Source organism: Gossypium hirsutum, chromosome D05 (genome assembly GCF_007990345.1).
Source record: "Gossypium hirsutum isolate 1008001.06 chromosome D05, Gossypium_hirsutum_v2.1, whole genome shotgun sequence".
NCBI classification, from domain to species: domain Eukaryota; kingdom Viridiplantae; phylum Streptophyta; class Magnoliopsida; order Malvales; family Malvaceae; genus Gossypium; species Gossypium hirsutum.
In genome coordinates this window covers 58,510,531-58,525,158 of record NC_053441.1, presented here as the reverse complement: position 1 = coordinate 58,525,158, position 14,628 = coordinate 58,510,531, and the positions used below count along the sequence as shown (strand labels likewise).

Genomic DNA, 14,628 nt, shown 5'->3' with positions numbered 1-14,628 from the left:
CACCCATTTTGGGTTTTGCAGGTTGGAGAACTCAAGCCGGTTCGATGATCCGAGTGGTTAAGAGTCATGGTTGGTCGAAGAAAAGCTGTGGCTGGAATATGGTGGTGATTAGACGGTGGACGGCGAAGATCTGTTGAAGCCTTGTTCAAAGCTTTAAGTTTTTAATATTGAGATTTTGAAGGATTATTGGGAAATCTGAAGTGAGATTTGAGAAGAAGAAAAGATGAGCCATTTGGTAATGACGATTGGCCAGAGAAGGCCATGAACGACAGTGACTAGAGTTAAAAAAAAAAGGACAAAGATCCAAATAACAGCAAACTGAGTGGTGGCTTTACCTTGGAGGAACAAAATGGTCGCAGCTAAGGTATGTCCATTTCTTCTTCTTTTTTCTTTTTTGCTACCCTGCTAAGGCTATGTGGCTGTTTAAATGATAACTAACCCTCCATTAAATGCCATGTCACTTTTTCGTTACACTTTAGATATATTAACATTTTAGATAAATTTTTATTTATATTTTTTAAGTCATTAAGTAAAAATATTTATTAGAAATTTTAATGTGTATTTGGTGAAAATGATTATTAGAAATTTTTAGTTTCCTTTACTAATTTTATCTATTAAAATAAAATAAATCACATTACTTCTTTTCTTTGATCTTCTAATTTTTACCCTCAGTTCTTTTAAAATATTATCGTTACACTCCTATTTTGTAAAAAAAATTATAATTAAGCCCCCTAAAATTTAGTCTCAAAATCTATCATTGGATTTTTTTAATGAAATTTATATGAATTTAGACTCTTTAAGCTCATGTGTTAACTCTTTGAATGTGGTTCTCTAAAGCAAGGTGACATTTTAAAAAATAAAATAAAATAATACTATTGTATTGTATCGTGTTTTCAAAAATCATTACAATGGTAAAATTATATTTCGACCTATACGATTGAATTAACTATTTGAATTCCAACCTTTTGCTTCACCACCTTAATGACCTCATCAAATATAGGTTGCAAAGTATTTTCAATCCTATGCCAGTTTTTGTCTTTCTTTCCCCTAATTTGTGAGAAATTCGATTGTACCCTAATTGAAGTCAGTGTCATGAATTGTTCCTTTGCATCATGTTTTTAACATGAGAAAGTGAAAGATGTCTAATAATTGATATTAGTGTCATGTTGTGCTCTATCTATATGTATAAGGAGATAATCAAAAAAATAAATTTCTCTTATTCTTGAATGATTTGATTATAAAAAAAAAGTGGTATTTTTTAAGTTATTATAACTTTTGGAAAAAATTGAGACTAACAAAAGTTAAAGGAAGTGAACTTGTAAAAAAAATATTAACAATGAAAATATAGTAAAATTTGCTTTTAAGTAATCCTAAATTTATCAATCGAATACACCAATCTTTCACTCCAAGCAAATGAACCAAATAAGTTAATATCATTGTAGATTCCAATTAAAAGTAAATTAATTTTATTAAATTTAAAAGGAAGATTTATAAGTATATAATAATTGAAGATTGCATTTAAAAATAAAGTTTCCTTTTTTTATTAAATATTATTCACATTCAAAAAATAAAAAAAAAACCCAAATTACGCTCCCAAGTCCCAACCCTTTCCCTGAACACCACGTCGCAACCCAAAATTTACACTTCTTCTGCTACTGCCGCTGCCATTTCTGCTTTCAAGATATGCGTAAGCTTCCTTCTTCTTTTATTCTTCGTTCCGTTGTTAATGCTGGAAGCCTTCTTTCTAATTTCCACTCTTTTTCTTCTTCTGCTTACACCATTGCTACCCACAACGAAGGCCTAAGTAAGAAACCCATGTCCATGCCTGTTAGAGGAAAGGGAAACGGAGACAACCACTTCGATCATGTTGATCATGCTTTGAGTTTGTTCAATAAGATGATTGAAAATTACCCAAAGCCTTCAATTGTGGAATTCAATAAATTATTCGGAGCCATTGTTAAGATGAAACATTATGCCATTGTTGTTTCTAAGTATAGACATATCGAATTATTGGGAGTTTCCCATGATGTTTATTCTATGAGCATCTTGATTAATTGCTTTTGTCAATTAGGTCGAATTGATTTTGGGTTTTCTGTTTTGGGGAAAATGCTGAAGTTAGGTGTTGAGCCTGATGTTGTCACGTATAATACGTTTGTTGATGCGCATTGCAAGGAAGGGATGGTCTCTGAAGCTGAGGATATTGTTGACGCAATGATAAAGCGAGGCATTGAGCCTGATGTTGTTACCTATAGTGCATTAATCAACGGCCATTGCTTGCAGAATGAAATGGATAAAGCTAGAAGAGTTTTCAACTTGATGATTGAGAAGGGTTGTGCACCTGATATAGTTACTTACAGCACCATGATCAATGGATATTGCAAAGGGGAAAGGTTAGACAAAGCAATGGAACTCTTTCATGAAATATCTCGAAAGGGACCATTCCCGGATACTGTCTCATACAACATTCTTATGCAGAGTATGTGTCAGTTAGGGGAAGTTTCAACTGCATGTAAACTTTTTAGAAAGAGGCTTGCCTCTGGACAAATTCCAGATATAGCGACCTGTTTGATTTTGCTGGATGGTTTATGCAAAACAGGTCATATCAAAGAGGCATTGAAACTTTTTCAAGCAATGCAAAACATTGGGTTGGAACTTGATATTGTCCCGTATACTATCCTAATTGATGGGCTTTGTAAAGCTGGGCATATCGAATTTGCCAAGGAATTATTTCATCAACTCTCAAACAATGGTTTAAAACCGAATGTTGTCACATATTGTGTAATGATTAATAGACTGTGTAAAGAGGGATTACCAGATGAAGCATACAGGTTGTTTGGGAGCATGGGAGATAATGACTGTTTGCCTAATAGCCGCTGTTATAATGTAATGATTCGGGGGTTCCTTCGCAACAACTATATTTCAAAGGCAAAGCAACTTCTTATGGAAATGGTTGGTAAGGGCTTTTCTGCAGATATAATCACTGCCCAATATCTGTAGCAATGACAATAGCATCAGTATAAATTTCGGCTGCTCAGAACTTTTAGCTCCAAGTGTGGAATTCAATCCAATTTGGGGTTTGTGATTGAAAACATTTTCTGGTAAATGATTTCCGGAAAATAGTATGATTTTCGGAAAAATGTAATATTTTCCGAATGATTTTATGTAAAACATTTTACATTATTTGATAAGCTTTTTTGAACTCAATTTTTGAAAATTGTTTCAAGTGAAACAGATACAAGATAAATATTTTCATAACAGAAAAAATATTTCTTTTCATTATTTAATTACCAAAACTATCGTAAAATAAAGTATTTATCTTTAATCAAACTTAGTTAACTTAATTATTTTTGTAGAATTATTGGTTATGATTATTGCAAGTACAGCACACCTTAAAACAGCAGCACTGACGTTCAAATAGGCTCAAAATACTGTTCTTTGATAGTCTAATAATCGCTGCAAATGATTTGGTAAATCTTCTTCGATGAAATAACAATGAAACTATCATCTCAATTAACCTCAACGATGCACATCACCAATCTACAAAAAACATCTGAGATCGAAAGCACCCAGATTTTGCCAACGAATCTGCCATACCATTAGCATCTCTCCCAATTTTTCTAAACAGTACCTCATGAATGGACATCTTAATCTCATCAATGCTTGCAAAAATGTGCCAATATTTCCAAGGCCTAGATTTCTCATTGATACACCAAGTAAGCTCGACTATGGAGTCGGAGTCAACCATAGGCTTTTAGTCTTTAATCCTCTAGGAGTCTAAGAAGAAATGAAGAGTTAACTTAATTGCCATAATTTTAGCGAAATTAGAATCTTGGATGCCTTAGGGACCTGAAACATAGCAATGGCATGACCCTTCGAATTTCTAATATCCACACCACACCCCGTCGGGCCAAATTTACCTAATGTTGAACCATCATCGTTAAACTTTAACCAGCCTTCATTTGAAGGTTCCCAGCGTGTCACACTCTTGGTATAATGACTACAGATACTCCTTTCACAATCTCGCGGACACCCCTTCCCCCCACATTGACTCAACAAAATTCATACATTCTAGCAAGACTTTTATCCAATGCAAAGATCTTAATTTAACCAGAAAAAAATGTACTCCAAATTAAAATCTTTTCCTCTAAACATAGAATCATTTCTTGCATTCTAGTAGGTCCACAAGGCAACCAAAATAGACATCAACCACCAATTAAACAGAGGTTTAGACACCAACTTATCAAAGCATAACAAAGGAAAGGATAAAATACATCAGAATTTGTTAACTCGGGCACAGTTCAACAAAATGTGACTAACATCCTTAGATTCCACTTTGCACCAATGACAAACAACATGCTCATTCGAGATCGAAATGCCTCTATTCTTAAGGAAACACATCATAGGAATCCTTTCCAAAATCACCAACTATGCAAAACATTGTATCTTAGGCGAAATGTTCAGGCTCCATAATATTTTATAACTAAAGGACAAAACATTGTATCACGATGCAAATTGCTCAATGTCTTCAACTCCCAAATAAAAACGATTCCTTCGAAAAAAGGAGCTCCACAACTGATGGTAAAATCCGCCATTTTGTGAATAATCCTTAGCTTTGACGACTATATCCATAACCAAAGCAAAAATTCTAGGATAACAATCTTTAAGAGCTCCACATCATTTGAACAATCCCATCTTCCACCTTTGCTAGTTTTGTTTTAAGTTAACATGATAAGATCAAGTCTCGAATTATCCACTAATTTCTTCACCAAACCATTTTTGAGTAAACCAACTTCATTTAGCCATAGATAAAGAGCACATCAACAAGAATAAGAAATAAGAGAGAAGTCGCACCTCAAGCCTACTAATTTTTTCATGACTAAATCATCATCCACTTCAGTTGTCATCCCAATTAACCTACTGACTCTCTAAGTTTCCTCATCCTCCTTACGGATAAAATCCCTTCTTTTGATGAAATTGCTACCAAAAGAATACCTCATTAAATATTTCTTCTTTCCCTCTTGATTGATGCATGTGCATGATAAAATACCATATACAAAATCAAAACCAGCTACAAGTGCCACACAATACCATAATTTTTCCTACATAGAGCTGATTTTGCTAACCAATCAATACCATCATTGAACACCATGTAAATTTTATATTATTTTGTTCTAGATTCAAAATTACAACTATAGGTTTAACAAAATAAATATAACTACATGACAAAGTTGCAAACTCTCAAACAATGATAAAAGTAATAAAAGTAAATGATGATCATTAGAGGTATTCATGGGTCAGACTTGAACATGATATTAACACACGTAATGTTTATCTAAATTCGACATTCCCTTAAAATTTAGTCTCAAAATCCATCATTGGATTTTTTAATGAGATTTATATGAATTTAGACTCTTTAACCGCATGTGTTAACTCTTTGAATGTGGTTCTCTAAAGCAAGGTGACATTTTAAAAAATAAAATAAAATTATAGTATTGTATTGTATCGTGTTTTCAAAAATTATTACAATGGTAAAATTATATTTCGACCTATATGATTGAATTAACTATTTTGATTCCAACCTTTTGCTTCACCACCTTAATGACCTCATCAAATATAGGTTGCAAAGTATTTTCAATCCTATGCCAGTTTTTGTCTTTCTTTCCCCTAGTTTGTGAGAAATTCGATTTAACCCTAATTGAAGTCAATATCATGAATTGTTCCTTTGCATCATGCTTTTAACATGAGAAAGTGAAAGATGTCTAATAATTGATATTAGTGTCATGTTGTGCTCTATCTATATGTATAAGGAGATAATCAAAAAATAATTTTCTCTTATTCTTGAATGATTTGATTATATAAAAAGTGGCATTTTTTAAGTTATTATAACTTTTGAAAAAAAATGAGACTAAAAAAAGCTAAAGGAAGTGAACTTATAAAAAAATATATTGACAATGAAAATATAGTAAAATTTGCTTTTAGGTAATCCTAAATTTCATCAATCTTTCGTTCCAAGCAAATGAACCAAATAAGTTAATACCATTGTAGATTCCAATAATTTTATTAAATTTAAAAGGAAGATTTATAAGTATATAATAATATTAATAATAATTGAAGATTTCATTTCAAAATAAAGTTTACTTTTTTTATTAAATATTATTCACATTAAAAAAATAAAAAACACCACTTGGCAACCCAAAATTTACACTTCTTCTGCTACCGCCGCTGCCATTTCTGCTTTCAAGGTATGCGTAAGCTTCCTTCTGCTTTTATTCTTCGTTCGGTTGTTAATGCTGGAAGCCTTCTTTCTAATTTCCACTCTTTTTCTTCTTCTTCTAACACCATTGCTGCCTACATCGACTGCCTAAGTAAGACACCCATGTCCATGCCTGTTAGAGGAAAGGGAAAAAGAGACCACCGCTTCGATAATGTTGATCATGCTTTGATTTTGTTCAATAAGATGATTGGCAGGTGCCCAGTGCCTTCAATTCTGGAATTCACTAAATTATTTGCAGCCATTGTTAGAATGAAACATTATGCCATTGTTGTTTCTATGTGTAGCCAGATGGAATTATTAGGCGTTTCCCATGATGTTTATTCTGTGAGCATCTTGATTAATTGCTTTTTTCAATTAGGTCGAATTGATTTTGGGTTTTCTGTTTTGGGGAAAATGCTGAAGTTAGGTGTTAAGCCTAGTGTTGTAACTTTTTCAACTTTGATTAATGGGCTTTGTAAACAAAGAAAGATTTCTGAGGCCGTTTGTATGTTCGATGAAATGACTGAAAAAGGGTATCAACCTGATTTGATTATTTACAGTACAATGCTTAAGGGGTTGTGTAAGGCCGGTAATACTGGTAGAGCTATTAGGTTTCTAAGACTGATGGAAGGCAGAGGTTATGAACCCGATATTGTAGCATATAGCACTGTCATTGACTGCCTTTGTAAGAACGGTTTGTTACAGGAGGCTCTCAATCTCTTATCTGAAATGAAGGGTAAGGGCATTAGACCAAATATCATTACTTACACTTGCTTAATTCATGGTATGTGTAATTCAGGCCAGCAGGAGGAGGCAACAAGGCTCTTGAATGAAATGGTGGATAACAATATTTCACTTGATATTGTCACATATAATATATTGATTGATGCTCTCTGCAAGGAAGGAACGATTTCTAAAGCTGTAGAGACCATTGACATGATGAGAAAGCAAGGCATTGAGCTTAATGTTGTCACGTATAATACATTGGTTGATGCGCATTGCAAGGAAGGGATGGTCTCTGAAGCTAAGGATATTGTTGACGCAATGATAAAGTGAGGCATTGAGCCTGATGTTGTTACCTATAGTGCATTAATCAACGGCCATTGCTTGCAGAATGAAATGGATAAAGCTAGAAGAGTTTTCAACTTGATGATTGAGAAGGGTTGTGCACCTGGTATAGTAACTTACAGCACCATAATCAATGGATATTGCAAAGGTAAAAGGTTAGACAAAGCAATGGAACTCTTTCATGAAATATCACGAAAGGGACCATCACCGGATACTGTCACATACAACATTCTTATGCAGAGTATGTTTCAGTTAGGGAAAGTTTCAACTGCACGTAAACTTTTTAGAAAGATGCTTGCCTCTGGACAAATTCCAGATATAGCTATCTTTTTGATTTTGCTGGATGGTTTATGCAAAACAGGTCATATCGGAGAGGCATTGAAACTTTTTCAAGCAATGCAAAACAGTGGGTTGGAACTTGATATTGTCTCGTATACTATCCTAATTGATGGGTTTTGTAAAGCTGGGCATATCGAATTTGCCAAGGAATTATTTCATCAACTCTCAAACAATGGTTTAAAACCGAATGTTTACACATATTGTGTAATGATTAATAGACTGTGTAAAGAGGGATTACCAGATGAAGCATACAGGTTGTTTGCGAGCATGGGAGATAATGACTGTTTGCCTAATAGCCGCTGTTATAATTGTAAGCACTAAATTTTTGTCCGACTAGAGTTTGTGTTTAATTTTCAAAATTTCAAAAAAAAAATTTTAAAAATAAAAATTGCATTTTGACCCCTAAACTTTTCCTAAATTTCATTTTGACCCTTAAACTTTCTTTAAATTTCACTTAGACCCCTAAACTTTCATTAAATTTCATTTTAATCCTAAATTTTCTAAAAATTAAATTTAGCCCCAGAAGTTTTGCTGCATTTGTGATTTGGTCCTTCAGACAAGTTACGTGATTTGGGGCACTCACTTCCCAGATTTTCAGGCCATAAACATGGGTGGCTGCACCTTCTTCACCCACTACCTGCAAACAATGAGAAAGAGGACAAAATTTGGAGCTTTTAAAAAGAAAAATTGAAGAGAAGGGAGGGGGGATTTTTTCGACAACCAAAAAAGCAAAAAAAAAACAGCAGAGAAAGTTCAAAAAAATAAAAACAGCAGCAAGCCAAAAGACTCTGGCCACCGTCGCGCCACCACCATCGTTGCTCTACCACCGAAACCAAATCAAGAGCCAAGCAAGCATAAGCAAAAAAAAACAGCAAACAAGAAACAACAAAAAAAATAGCAAAGAAGAAAAAGGAGAGAGAGGAGCACCGACCATCGCACCACCGAGCCGAGGACGAGCACGAATGGCGGCCTGAAGGAGGCGACGGCTTGGGGCTAAGGTGCGGCAGTGAAGAAGAAAGGAAAAAGAAAAAGGAAAGAAAGAGGTTTTTGAAAAAAACAAAGCAGCAAAAAAAACAAAACAAAGCAGAAAAAATAAAATAGAAGCAGGCCACAGCCAGGCCTGTCCAGTAACCAGCAGGCCCACTCCCAGGCAGCCCACACCAACAGTAGCTGACCCAGCAGGGCCCAGGCCCGTGCAGCAAGCAGCAGACCAAGCAGGCCCCCAGGCCCGAATTCGGCAGCAGGCCCCCAGGCCCGAATCCTGCAGCAGAAAAAAAAGGTAAAAGAAAGAGCCCACCTTTCAAGCCCATAATATCAGGCCTTTGGTAATTTTTTTTTATCTCTTTTAATTTAGTATATGTATTTAAATGGTGTTTCATTTAATTTTAAGTAGCATTTTTAAAATAGTTTTTTTATAAATATTATTATGTCATTCTACTTGCATGTTTAAAATTAAAATAATAATATTTTAATGCATAAGGCAACGAACCGATTTAGCACCAAGCCGTTGATTTCATCGCTATGTTGGGTGAATATCGATAGCTCGTATTAAATTCGGGACCCGTTTTTAAAAATAAAAAATGTTCAAAAATCCTCGTGTTTCAAAAAAATTTTCTCGTGTTTTAATACAACCCGATTAAATATTAAATTGAATTGGTTTGACACTAATTCGTCGATTTCATTGCCATGTTGGGGTGAATATCATCGATTCGTGTTAAATATGGTACGTTTTTCTAAAAAAAATTCTTGTTTCAAATTTTCGAATCTTTAAAAATTACTCGTATTTTAGAAATTTTCGAATTTTCGCGTTTTCAAAATTTTTCGTGTTTGAAAAAAATTTTCGCGTTTAAAAAATTTCTCGTATTTCAAAAATTGTCGTTTTTTACAAATTTTCGTGCTTTCAATAATCCTCGTGCTTTTAAAAATTCTCATGTTTCAAAAATCTTCGTGTTTTCAAAATTCTAGTGTTTCAAAAATTTTCTTGTTTTCAGAAAAAATTTTCGTGTTTTTAAAAAAAAATTCCGTGTTTTAAAAATTTTCGTGTTTTAAAAATTCTCGTATTTAAAATTTTTTTTAAGAAAAATTGTGTTTCAAAAAAATGTCTTGTTTTAAAAATTCCCGTGTTTCAAAAAAAAATGTCGTGTTTTAAGAAAATTTCGTTTTTTCCAAAAATTTTCGTGTTTCTAAAATTTTCGTGTTTACAAATTCTCGTGTTTTCAAAAATTCTCGTATTTTAAAAAAAAAACTTTCGTTTTAAAAAAGAAATACTGCGCTTCAAAATTCTCGTGTTTTTTTTTAAAAAAAAAGGGGTTCTCGTATTTCAATCGGATCACGACTAAATATTAAATGGAACTCGTATTTTTGAAAATTAAGACAACATGCGTTTAACGAGATACCAATTTTGGGCGTCGCGAGGGTGCTAATACCTTCCTCGCGCGTAACCGACTCCCGGACCCTAATTTTCTCTGGATTTTGACGTGGACCTAAAATTGTCTCTTTTTTTAGAAAAGTTTTAAAAAAATTCTTCTAAAAAGGATTTTATTTGGTGTCCGATCACACCTAAAAAAGATCGGTGGCGACTCCTCTTTTGTAAATAAAATTTGAAACTTTAATTTTTCAATAATCATTTCAACTAGCGCCTATTGCCAAATTTTTAGGTCGCTACAGCTGACGACTCCACTGGGGATAGCCTTTTTGAGAGTCGTGTCTGGAATTAAACATGTTTTGTCAAAATTTTCAAATTTCCTTGTTCAAAGTAAATATTTGGTCGTGATCCGAAAATCTCGTTTTCAAAATTCATGCATTTGTATCGTGCTGTAAATATTTCTTCTAACTTGCTTATTTGGTTGTTTTTCAGTTTTTAATTTTTATGGTTTTAATTTTGGTTTAGTTTCTTTAAGTGAAACGTAAAGGTTTATGAGTTGTTCCCCACACACCGTGCACTTGTATTTTCGCATAACATGAGCTCTCTACCCGGGCTCCGTCCGTTTAAGTGAAAGTAAACGCTACGCCTTCGTGAGTTAACTCGTCCCTCCGCACAGGCTAGTGAATACTTTCGGGTTACATATGATTTATGCTTTCGTGAGTTAACTTGTCCCTCCGCATAGGCATAAGTAAATGTAACCCCTCGAATTGAACTCGTGAGCCTGTGATAGGCTATGACCGAGGCTCCGTGTTAATCTTAGTAGATGACAGTGCAGACGATTCGAGTACCCACCTAGAACCAAAACCGCATATAGTGAACCATACGAGCTATCCAATTAGAGCCATGCTGAACCTCTGTTCGCTTATAGTCATTAAAATAAGTACACGGGGAAAATGCCTTTTGCCTTTCATTTACGCTGTTTATGCAAAATAATTGGATTGGGTAGTTTAATTTGTTTTTCAAATTATATTTGTTGTGTTTACTAACCAAGTTTATTTGTTTTTACTTTTATTTTCATCATGCATCATAGGCATCATATTAGGAAGGTGTTGATTAAAAGTTGGTTGCCAAAAAAAAACGGGTTTCTGATGGAGGAGTCAATTACACAAATAACCGAGAAGAATGCCGTGGTTCGGGACTGGTCTCTAAAAATTCAGAGAGAAAAGGGGGATAGTCTAGTGGAAGGGTGTGTCGCTAATTTGCCCGAACATATAACTGTAAATGTTCGCCAAAATAACTTTGAGGATTTGGTTCGAATTTGGAATCAGTGGGATTCAGACACTAGAGACATTTTCACTGAGAGGTATGGAGATATAGCTCACCTGATCACCATCCGTGTAGACGAACAGTTGATTCAAGCCATGGTTCGGTTCTGGGACCTAGCTTATCAGTGTTTCACCTTCAATCAAGAAGACATGACTCCAACCATAGAAGAGTATGCTGCTTTACTCCGCATCGACAATGTACAATTCGGCAAAATATATGTGAAGGAGCCTAAGCCGATGACCTTCAAGAAAAAGTTAGTGAGACTGACAGATATGACTGATGCATGGGCCGAAAAACAGATAAAGAAGAAGAATGAAACCATTTGCATTCCATGGTCCTCCCTACGAGATTTGGCTCTGAACCATCCCAACATGCTGAAAAGGGTAAATCTATTCGCTTTGGCCATTTACGGTTTGGTCATTTTCCCAAAAGTTCTCGGACATCTCGAAGTTGCAGTAGTTGATTTCTTCGAAAGGTTAAAACAAGGAATCAACCCTGTCCCGACCATCCTAGCCGAGACCTTCAGGTCCCTGAGTAGTTGTCGAAGAAAAGGGGAGGGACGATTTATCGGATGCGCGCAGTTGCTCAATGTTTGGATTTTGAGTCACTTCTGGAAGGTAGAGCGCGCTCCGTTCCATATGTTTTATAAAACATTCTCCCCGCTAGAAGCTTACCTCAATAAAGAATGGCCGAAGGAAGTCACCAAGCAACATTGGGTATCAGTTTTTCAGAATCTTCGCGCCGAGAATATAACATGGAGAGCACCCTGGATCCGTCCTTCAGTTCTGCTATACAAATGTGGAAGCCAAGATTGGGTACCTTTACTCGGGTTATGGGGAGGAGTTGGATATGCTCCGCTATTAGTCCAAAGGCAATTTTCTTCGCGACAATTTCTCCCCGCAACTGGAGGATTAGCACAGTTCGAGTTCGCTTTCGCGGGTGAAGGATATATGAAGAGAGTCCGAGACACTGCAAAGTATTGGAAGGAAATTCATTTCATGGAATTAGCTTTGTATGTTGATACCCTTACCCAAGATTACGACATATGGAGGAAACAACGGGTAAATAGTCAGCAAATCTCATCAAAAAACTACACCATCCAGAATCCTTTCTCGGAGGAAACGCCGTCTGAGCTAGAAATGGCAAGACAAGAATTCGAACGAGAAAAGGCCAAGATGTCTCGGGACCTTAGTGCCCTTCAAGAAGAAAACTATCAACTGAAGATTGAAGTTCAGGTTGAAAGGTCCACGACTGAAAAAGTACAAAGAGAAGCCGAGATTGTGATAAACGACTTAAGGGACCTTCATTTAGAAAACAAGAAATTAAGAAACACTATAAAGAATAGCGGGTTGGGCAAGTCGACAGTAGAATGGAAGGAAGAAATTAGCAATATCAAGGGAGGAATGGAGTTTTGGAAGGGAAAAGCAAAGAAAGAAGAGGAAAAGGCTACGCGTGCTGTGATAGAGTTAAGAAGGAAGAACGCCAAGTATGAAATAGTGACTGCAAAATTGGAGAATAGTCAGTCTGAACACCAAGAATTAAAAAGGAAAACACGAGATCTAGAAAATATGCTGCAATCTCGTCAACAACAATTAGATAACCTCTTGAAGGCTCTAGAAGAAAAGAGTGAGCAGTACGATAGGGACATTCACGCGTATGAAGGAACTCTCAAAGAAAAAGAAATGCAACTTGACTTCTTGATCAATGAAATTCGTAAAGCGGCTATACAAGTTGTTCAATTATCAGATGAAGCCGAAGTTCTCAGTTGCCAATTCCCTCCGAGTCAAAGATCGAGCATATCAGAGTTTTTAGAGCAAGTGAAGAAACAAGGCAATGTGGCTAGGAAATTTGTGTAACTGTTGGAAAAATGAGAACTTTGTGTAATAGACTATGTTGATAAATGAAATGCCTAAATATGGGGCTATCTTGAAATCAACACCAATTTCTTGCATTTCATTCATAACTGACATTCATTTGACATTCATGCATTCATTCATGCATCAATTCATTCATTGCATATCCCATACTCGTTCGCTGAGGTTAAAACATACAATTCGCAGTTGCAAGACTTCAAGACTGGAACCACGTCATCCGTATAAAACGCGCCGACAAGCTAGAGTAATGGAGAATGAATTCAATGAGAGAATTGAAAGGATGGAAAAGGCTCAAAAGGAATTACAAGAGTAACTGGCCAAATCGCAACAAGAGACGAGAGACCTAATGGTGAGATCTCGAGAGGAATCGCTCGAGCAAAGAGATCAGATGGCTAAAATGATGGAGATGATGACAACTTTGGTCAAAGGAAAGGGACCCATGCAGAACTCCGATGTTATGGAACCTCGGTCAAGAATTCACCATGATCAGGATCCATTCTATCCCCCGGGATTCACTCCACCGCCCGCATATACAATACAAAGAGGGTATACTCAAGAGGAACCCACTGGCTTGGAACATCGACCTATGCCACCTGCTCCACCCACTAATTTGGGGCAAGGAATGTTAGCATCGAACCTAGGGGCTAATCCTGCTAATCCACTAGTTCCAGATCTGGATGACCCAACAGAGGTAGCCAAGTTGAAATTGGATAACCTTGACGCAAAATATAGGAGTCTAGAGGAAAGACTCCAAGCAATAGAAGGCACTGAAGTCTTCTCCGCACTAGGTGCCAAGGAACTCAGTTTGGTACCTGATCTAATTTTGCCTCCGAAGTTCAAAGTGCCTGACTTTGAGAAGTATGATGGGACAAGGTTCCCAAAAGCACATCTCATTATGTTCTGTCGAAAGATGACCGGTTATGTGAACGAGGATAAACTACTCATACATTGCTTTCAAGATAGTCTAACAGGGTCAGCTCTTCGGTGGTACAATCAACTCAGTAGAGAAAAGATTCGATCTTGGAAGGACTTGGCGTCAGCATTTTGCGAGCATTACAAGCATGTATCGGATATGGTGCCAGACCGTATGACCTTGCAAATGATGGAGAAAAAGCCATCAGAGACCTTTAGACAGTATGCGCAGAGATGGAGAGACGTCTCAGCTCAAGTGGAACCCCCACTAACAAAAATGGAGATAACTGTTCTCTTTATCAATACTTTAAAGGCGCCGTTTTATGACAAATTAGTGGGAAGTGCCACGAAAAATTTCGCGGATATTGTAATATCCGGTGAACTCATAGAGAATGCCATCAAGAGCGGTAGAATGGAAGGATCAGAAGGCTCAAGAAAAGCAGCACCTTAAGGAAGAAAGAGCAGAAGCCCTCATGGGGAACTGGAGTCGA

The 14,628-nt window shown here is 36.1% G+C and overlaps 3 protein-coding genes across 3 annotated transcripts; all 3 read left to right on the top strand.

The window, feature by feature from the left end:
• The first annotated feature begins 1,561 nt into the window (after positions 1-1,561).
• On the top strand, positions 1,562-3,198 carry LOC121203312 (pentatricopeptide repeat-containing protein At1g62930, chloroplastic). Its single transcript, XM_041092313.1, has 2 exons — positions 1,562-1,687; positions 1,799-3,198. The coding sequence occupies exons 1-2, from the start codon at positions 1,684-1,686 to the stop codon at positions 2,995-2,997; spliced, it is 1,203 nt and encodes a 400-aa protein (XP_040948247.1). The 5' UTR covers positions 1,562-1,683; the 3' UTR covers positions 2,998-3,198.
• Positions 3,199-6,244: 3,046 nt separating this feature from the next.
• On the top strand, positions 6,245-7,309 carry LOC121217248 (putative pentatricopeptide repeat-containing protein At1g12700, mitochondrial). The gene has a single exon (XM_041092773.1). The coding sequence runs from the start codon at positions 6,245-6,247 to the stop codon at positions 7,307-7,309; it is 1,065 nt and encodes a 354-aa protein (XP_040948707.1).
• LOC107902271 (pentatricopeptide repeat-containing protein At1g62930, chloroplastic-like) lies at positions 6,329-7,981 on the top strand. Its single transcript, XM_041092772.1, has one exon. The coding sequence runs from the start codon at positions 7,373-7,375 to the stop codon at positions 7,979-7,981; it is 609 nt and encodes a 202-aa protein (XP_040948706.1). The 5' UTR covers positions 6,329-7,372.
• Positions 7,982-14,628: the final 6,647 nt, after the last annotated feature.

Coding starts and splice junctions, on each gene's coding strand:
- LOC121217248 (XM_041092773.1), top strand. CDS start 6,245: ATGCGTAAGCTTCCTTCTGCTTTTATTCTTCGTTCGGTTGTTAATGCT.
- LOC107902271 (XM_041092772.1), top strand. CDS start 7,373: ATGGATAAAGCTAGAAGAGTTTTCAACTTGATGATTGAGAAGGGTTGT.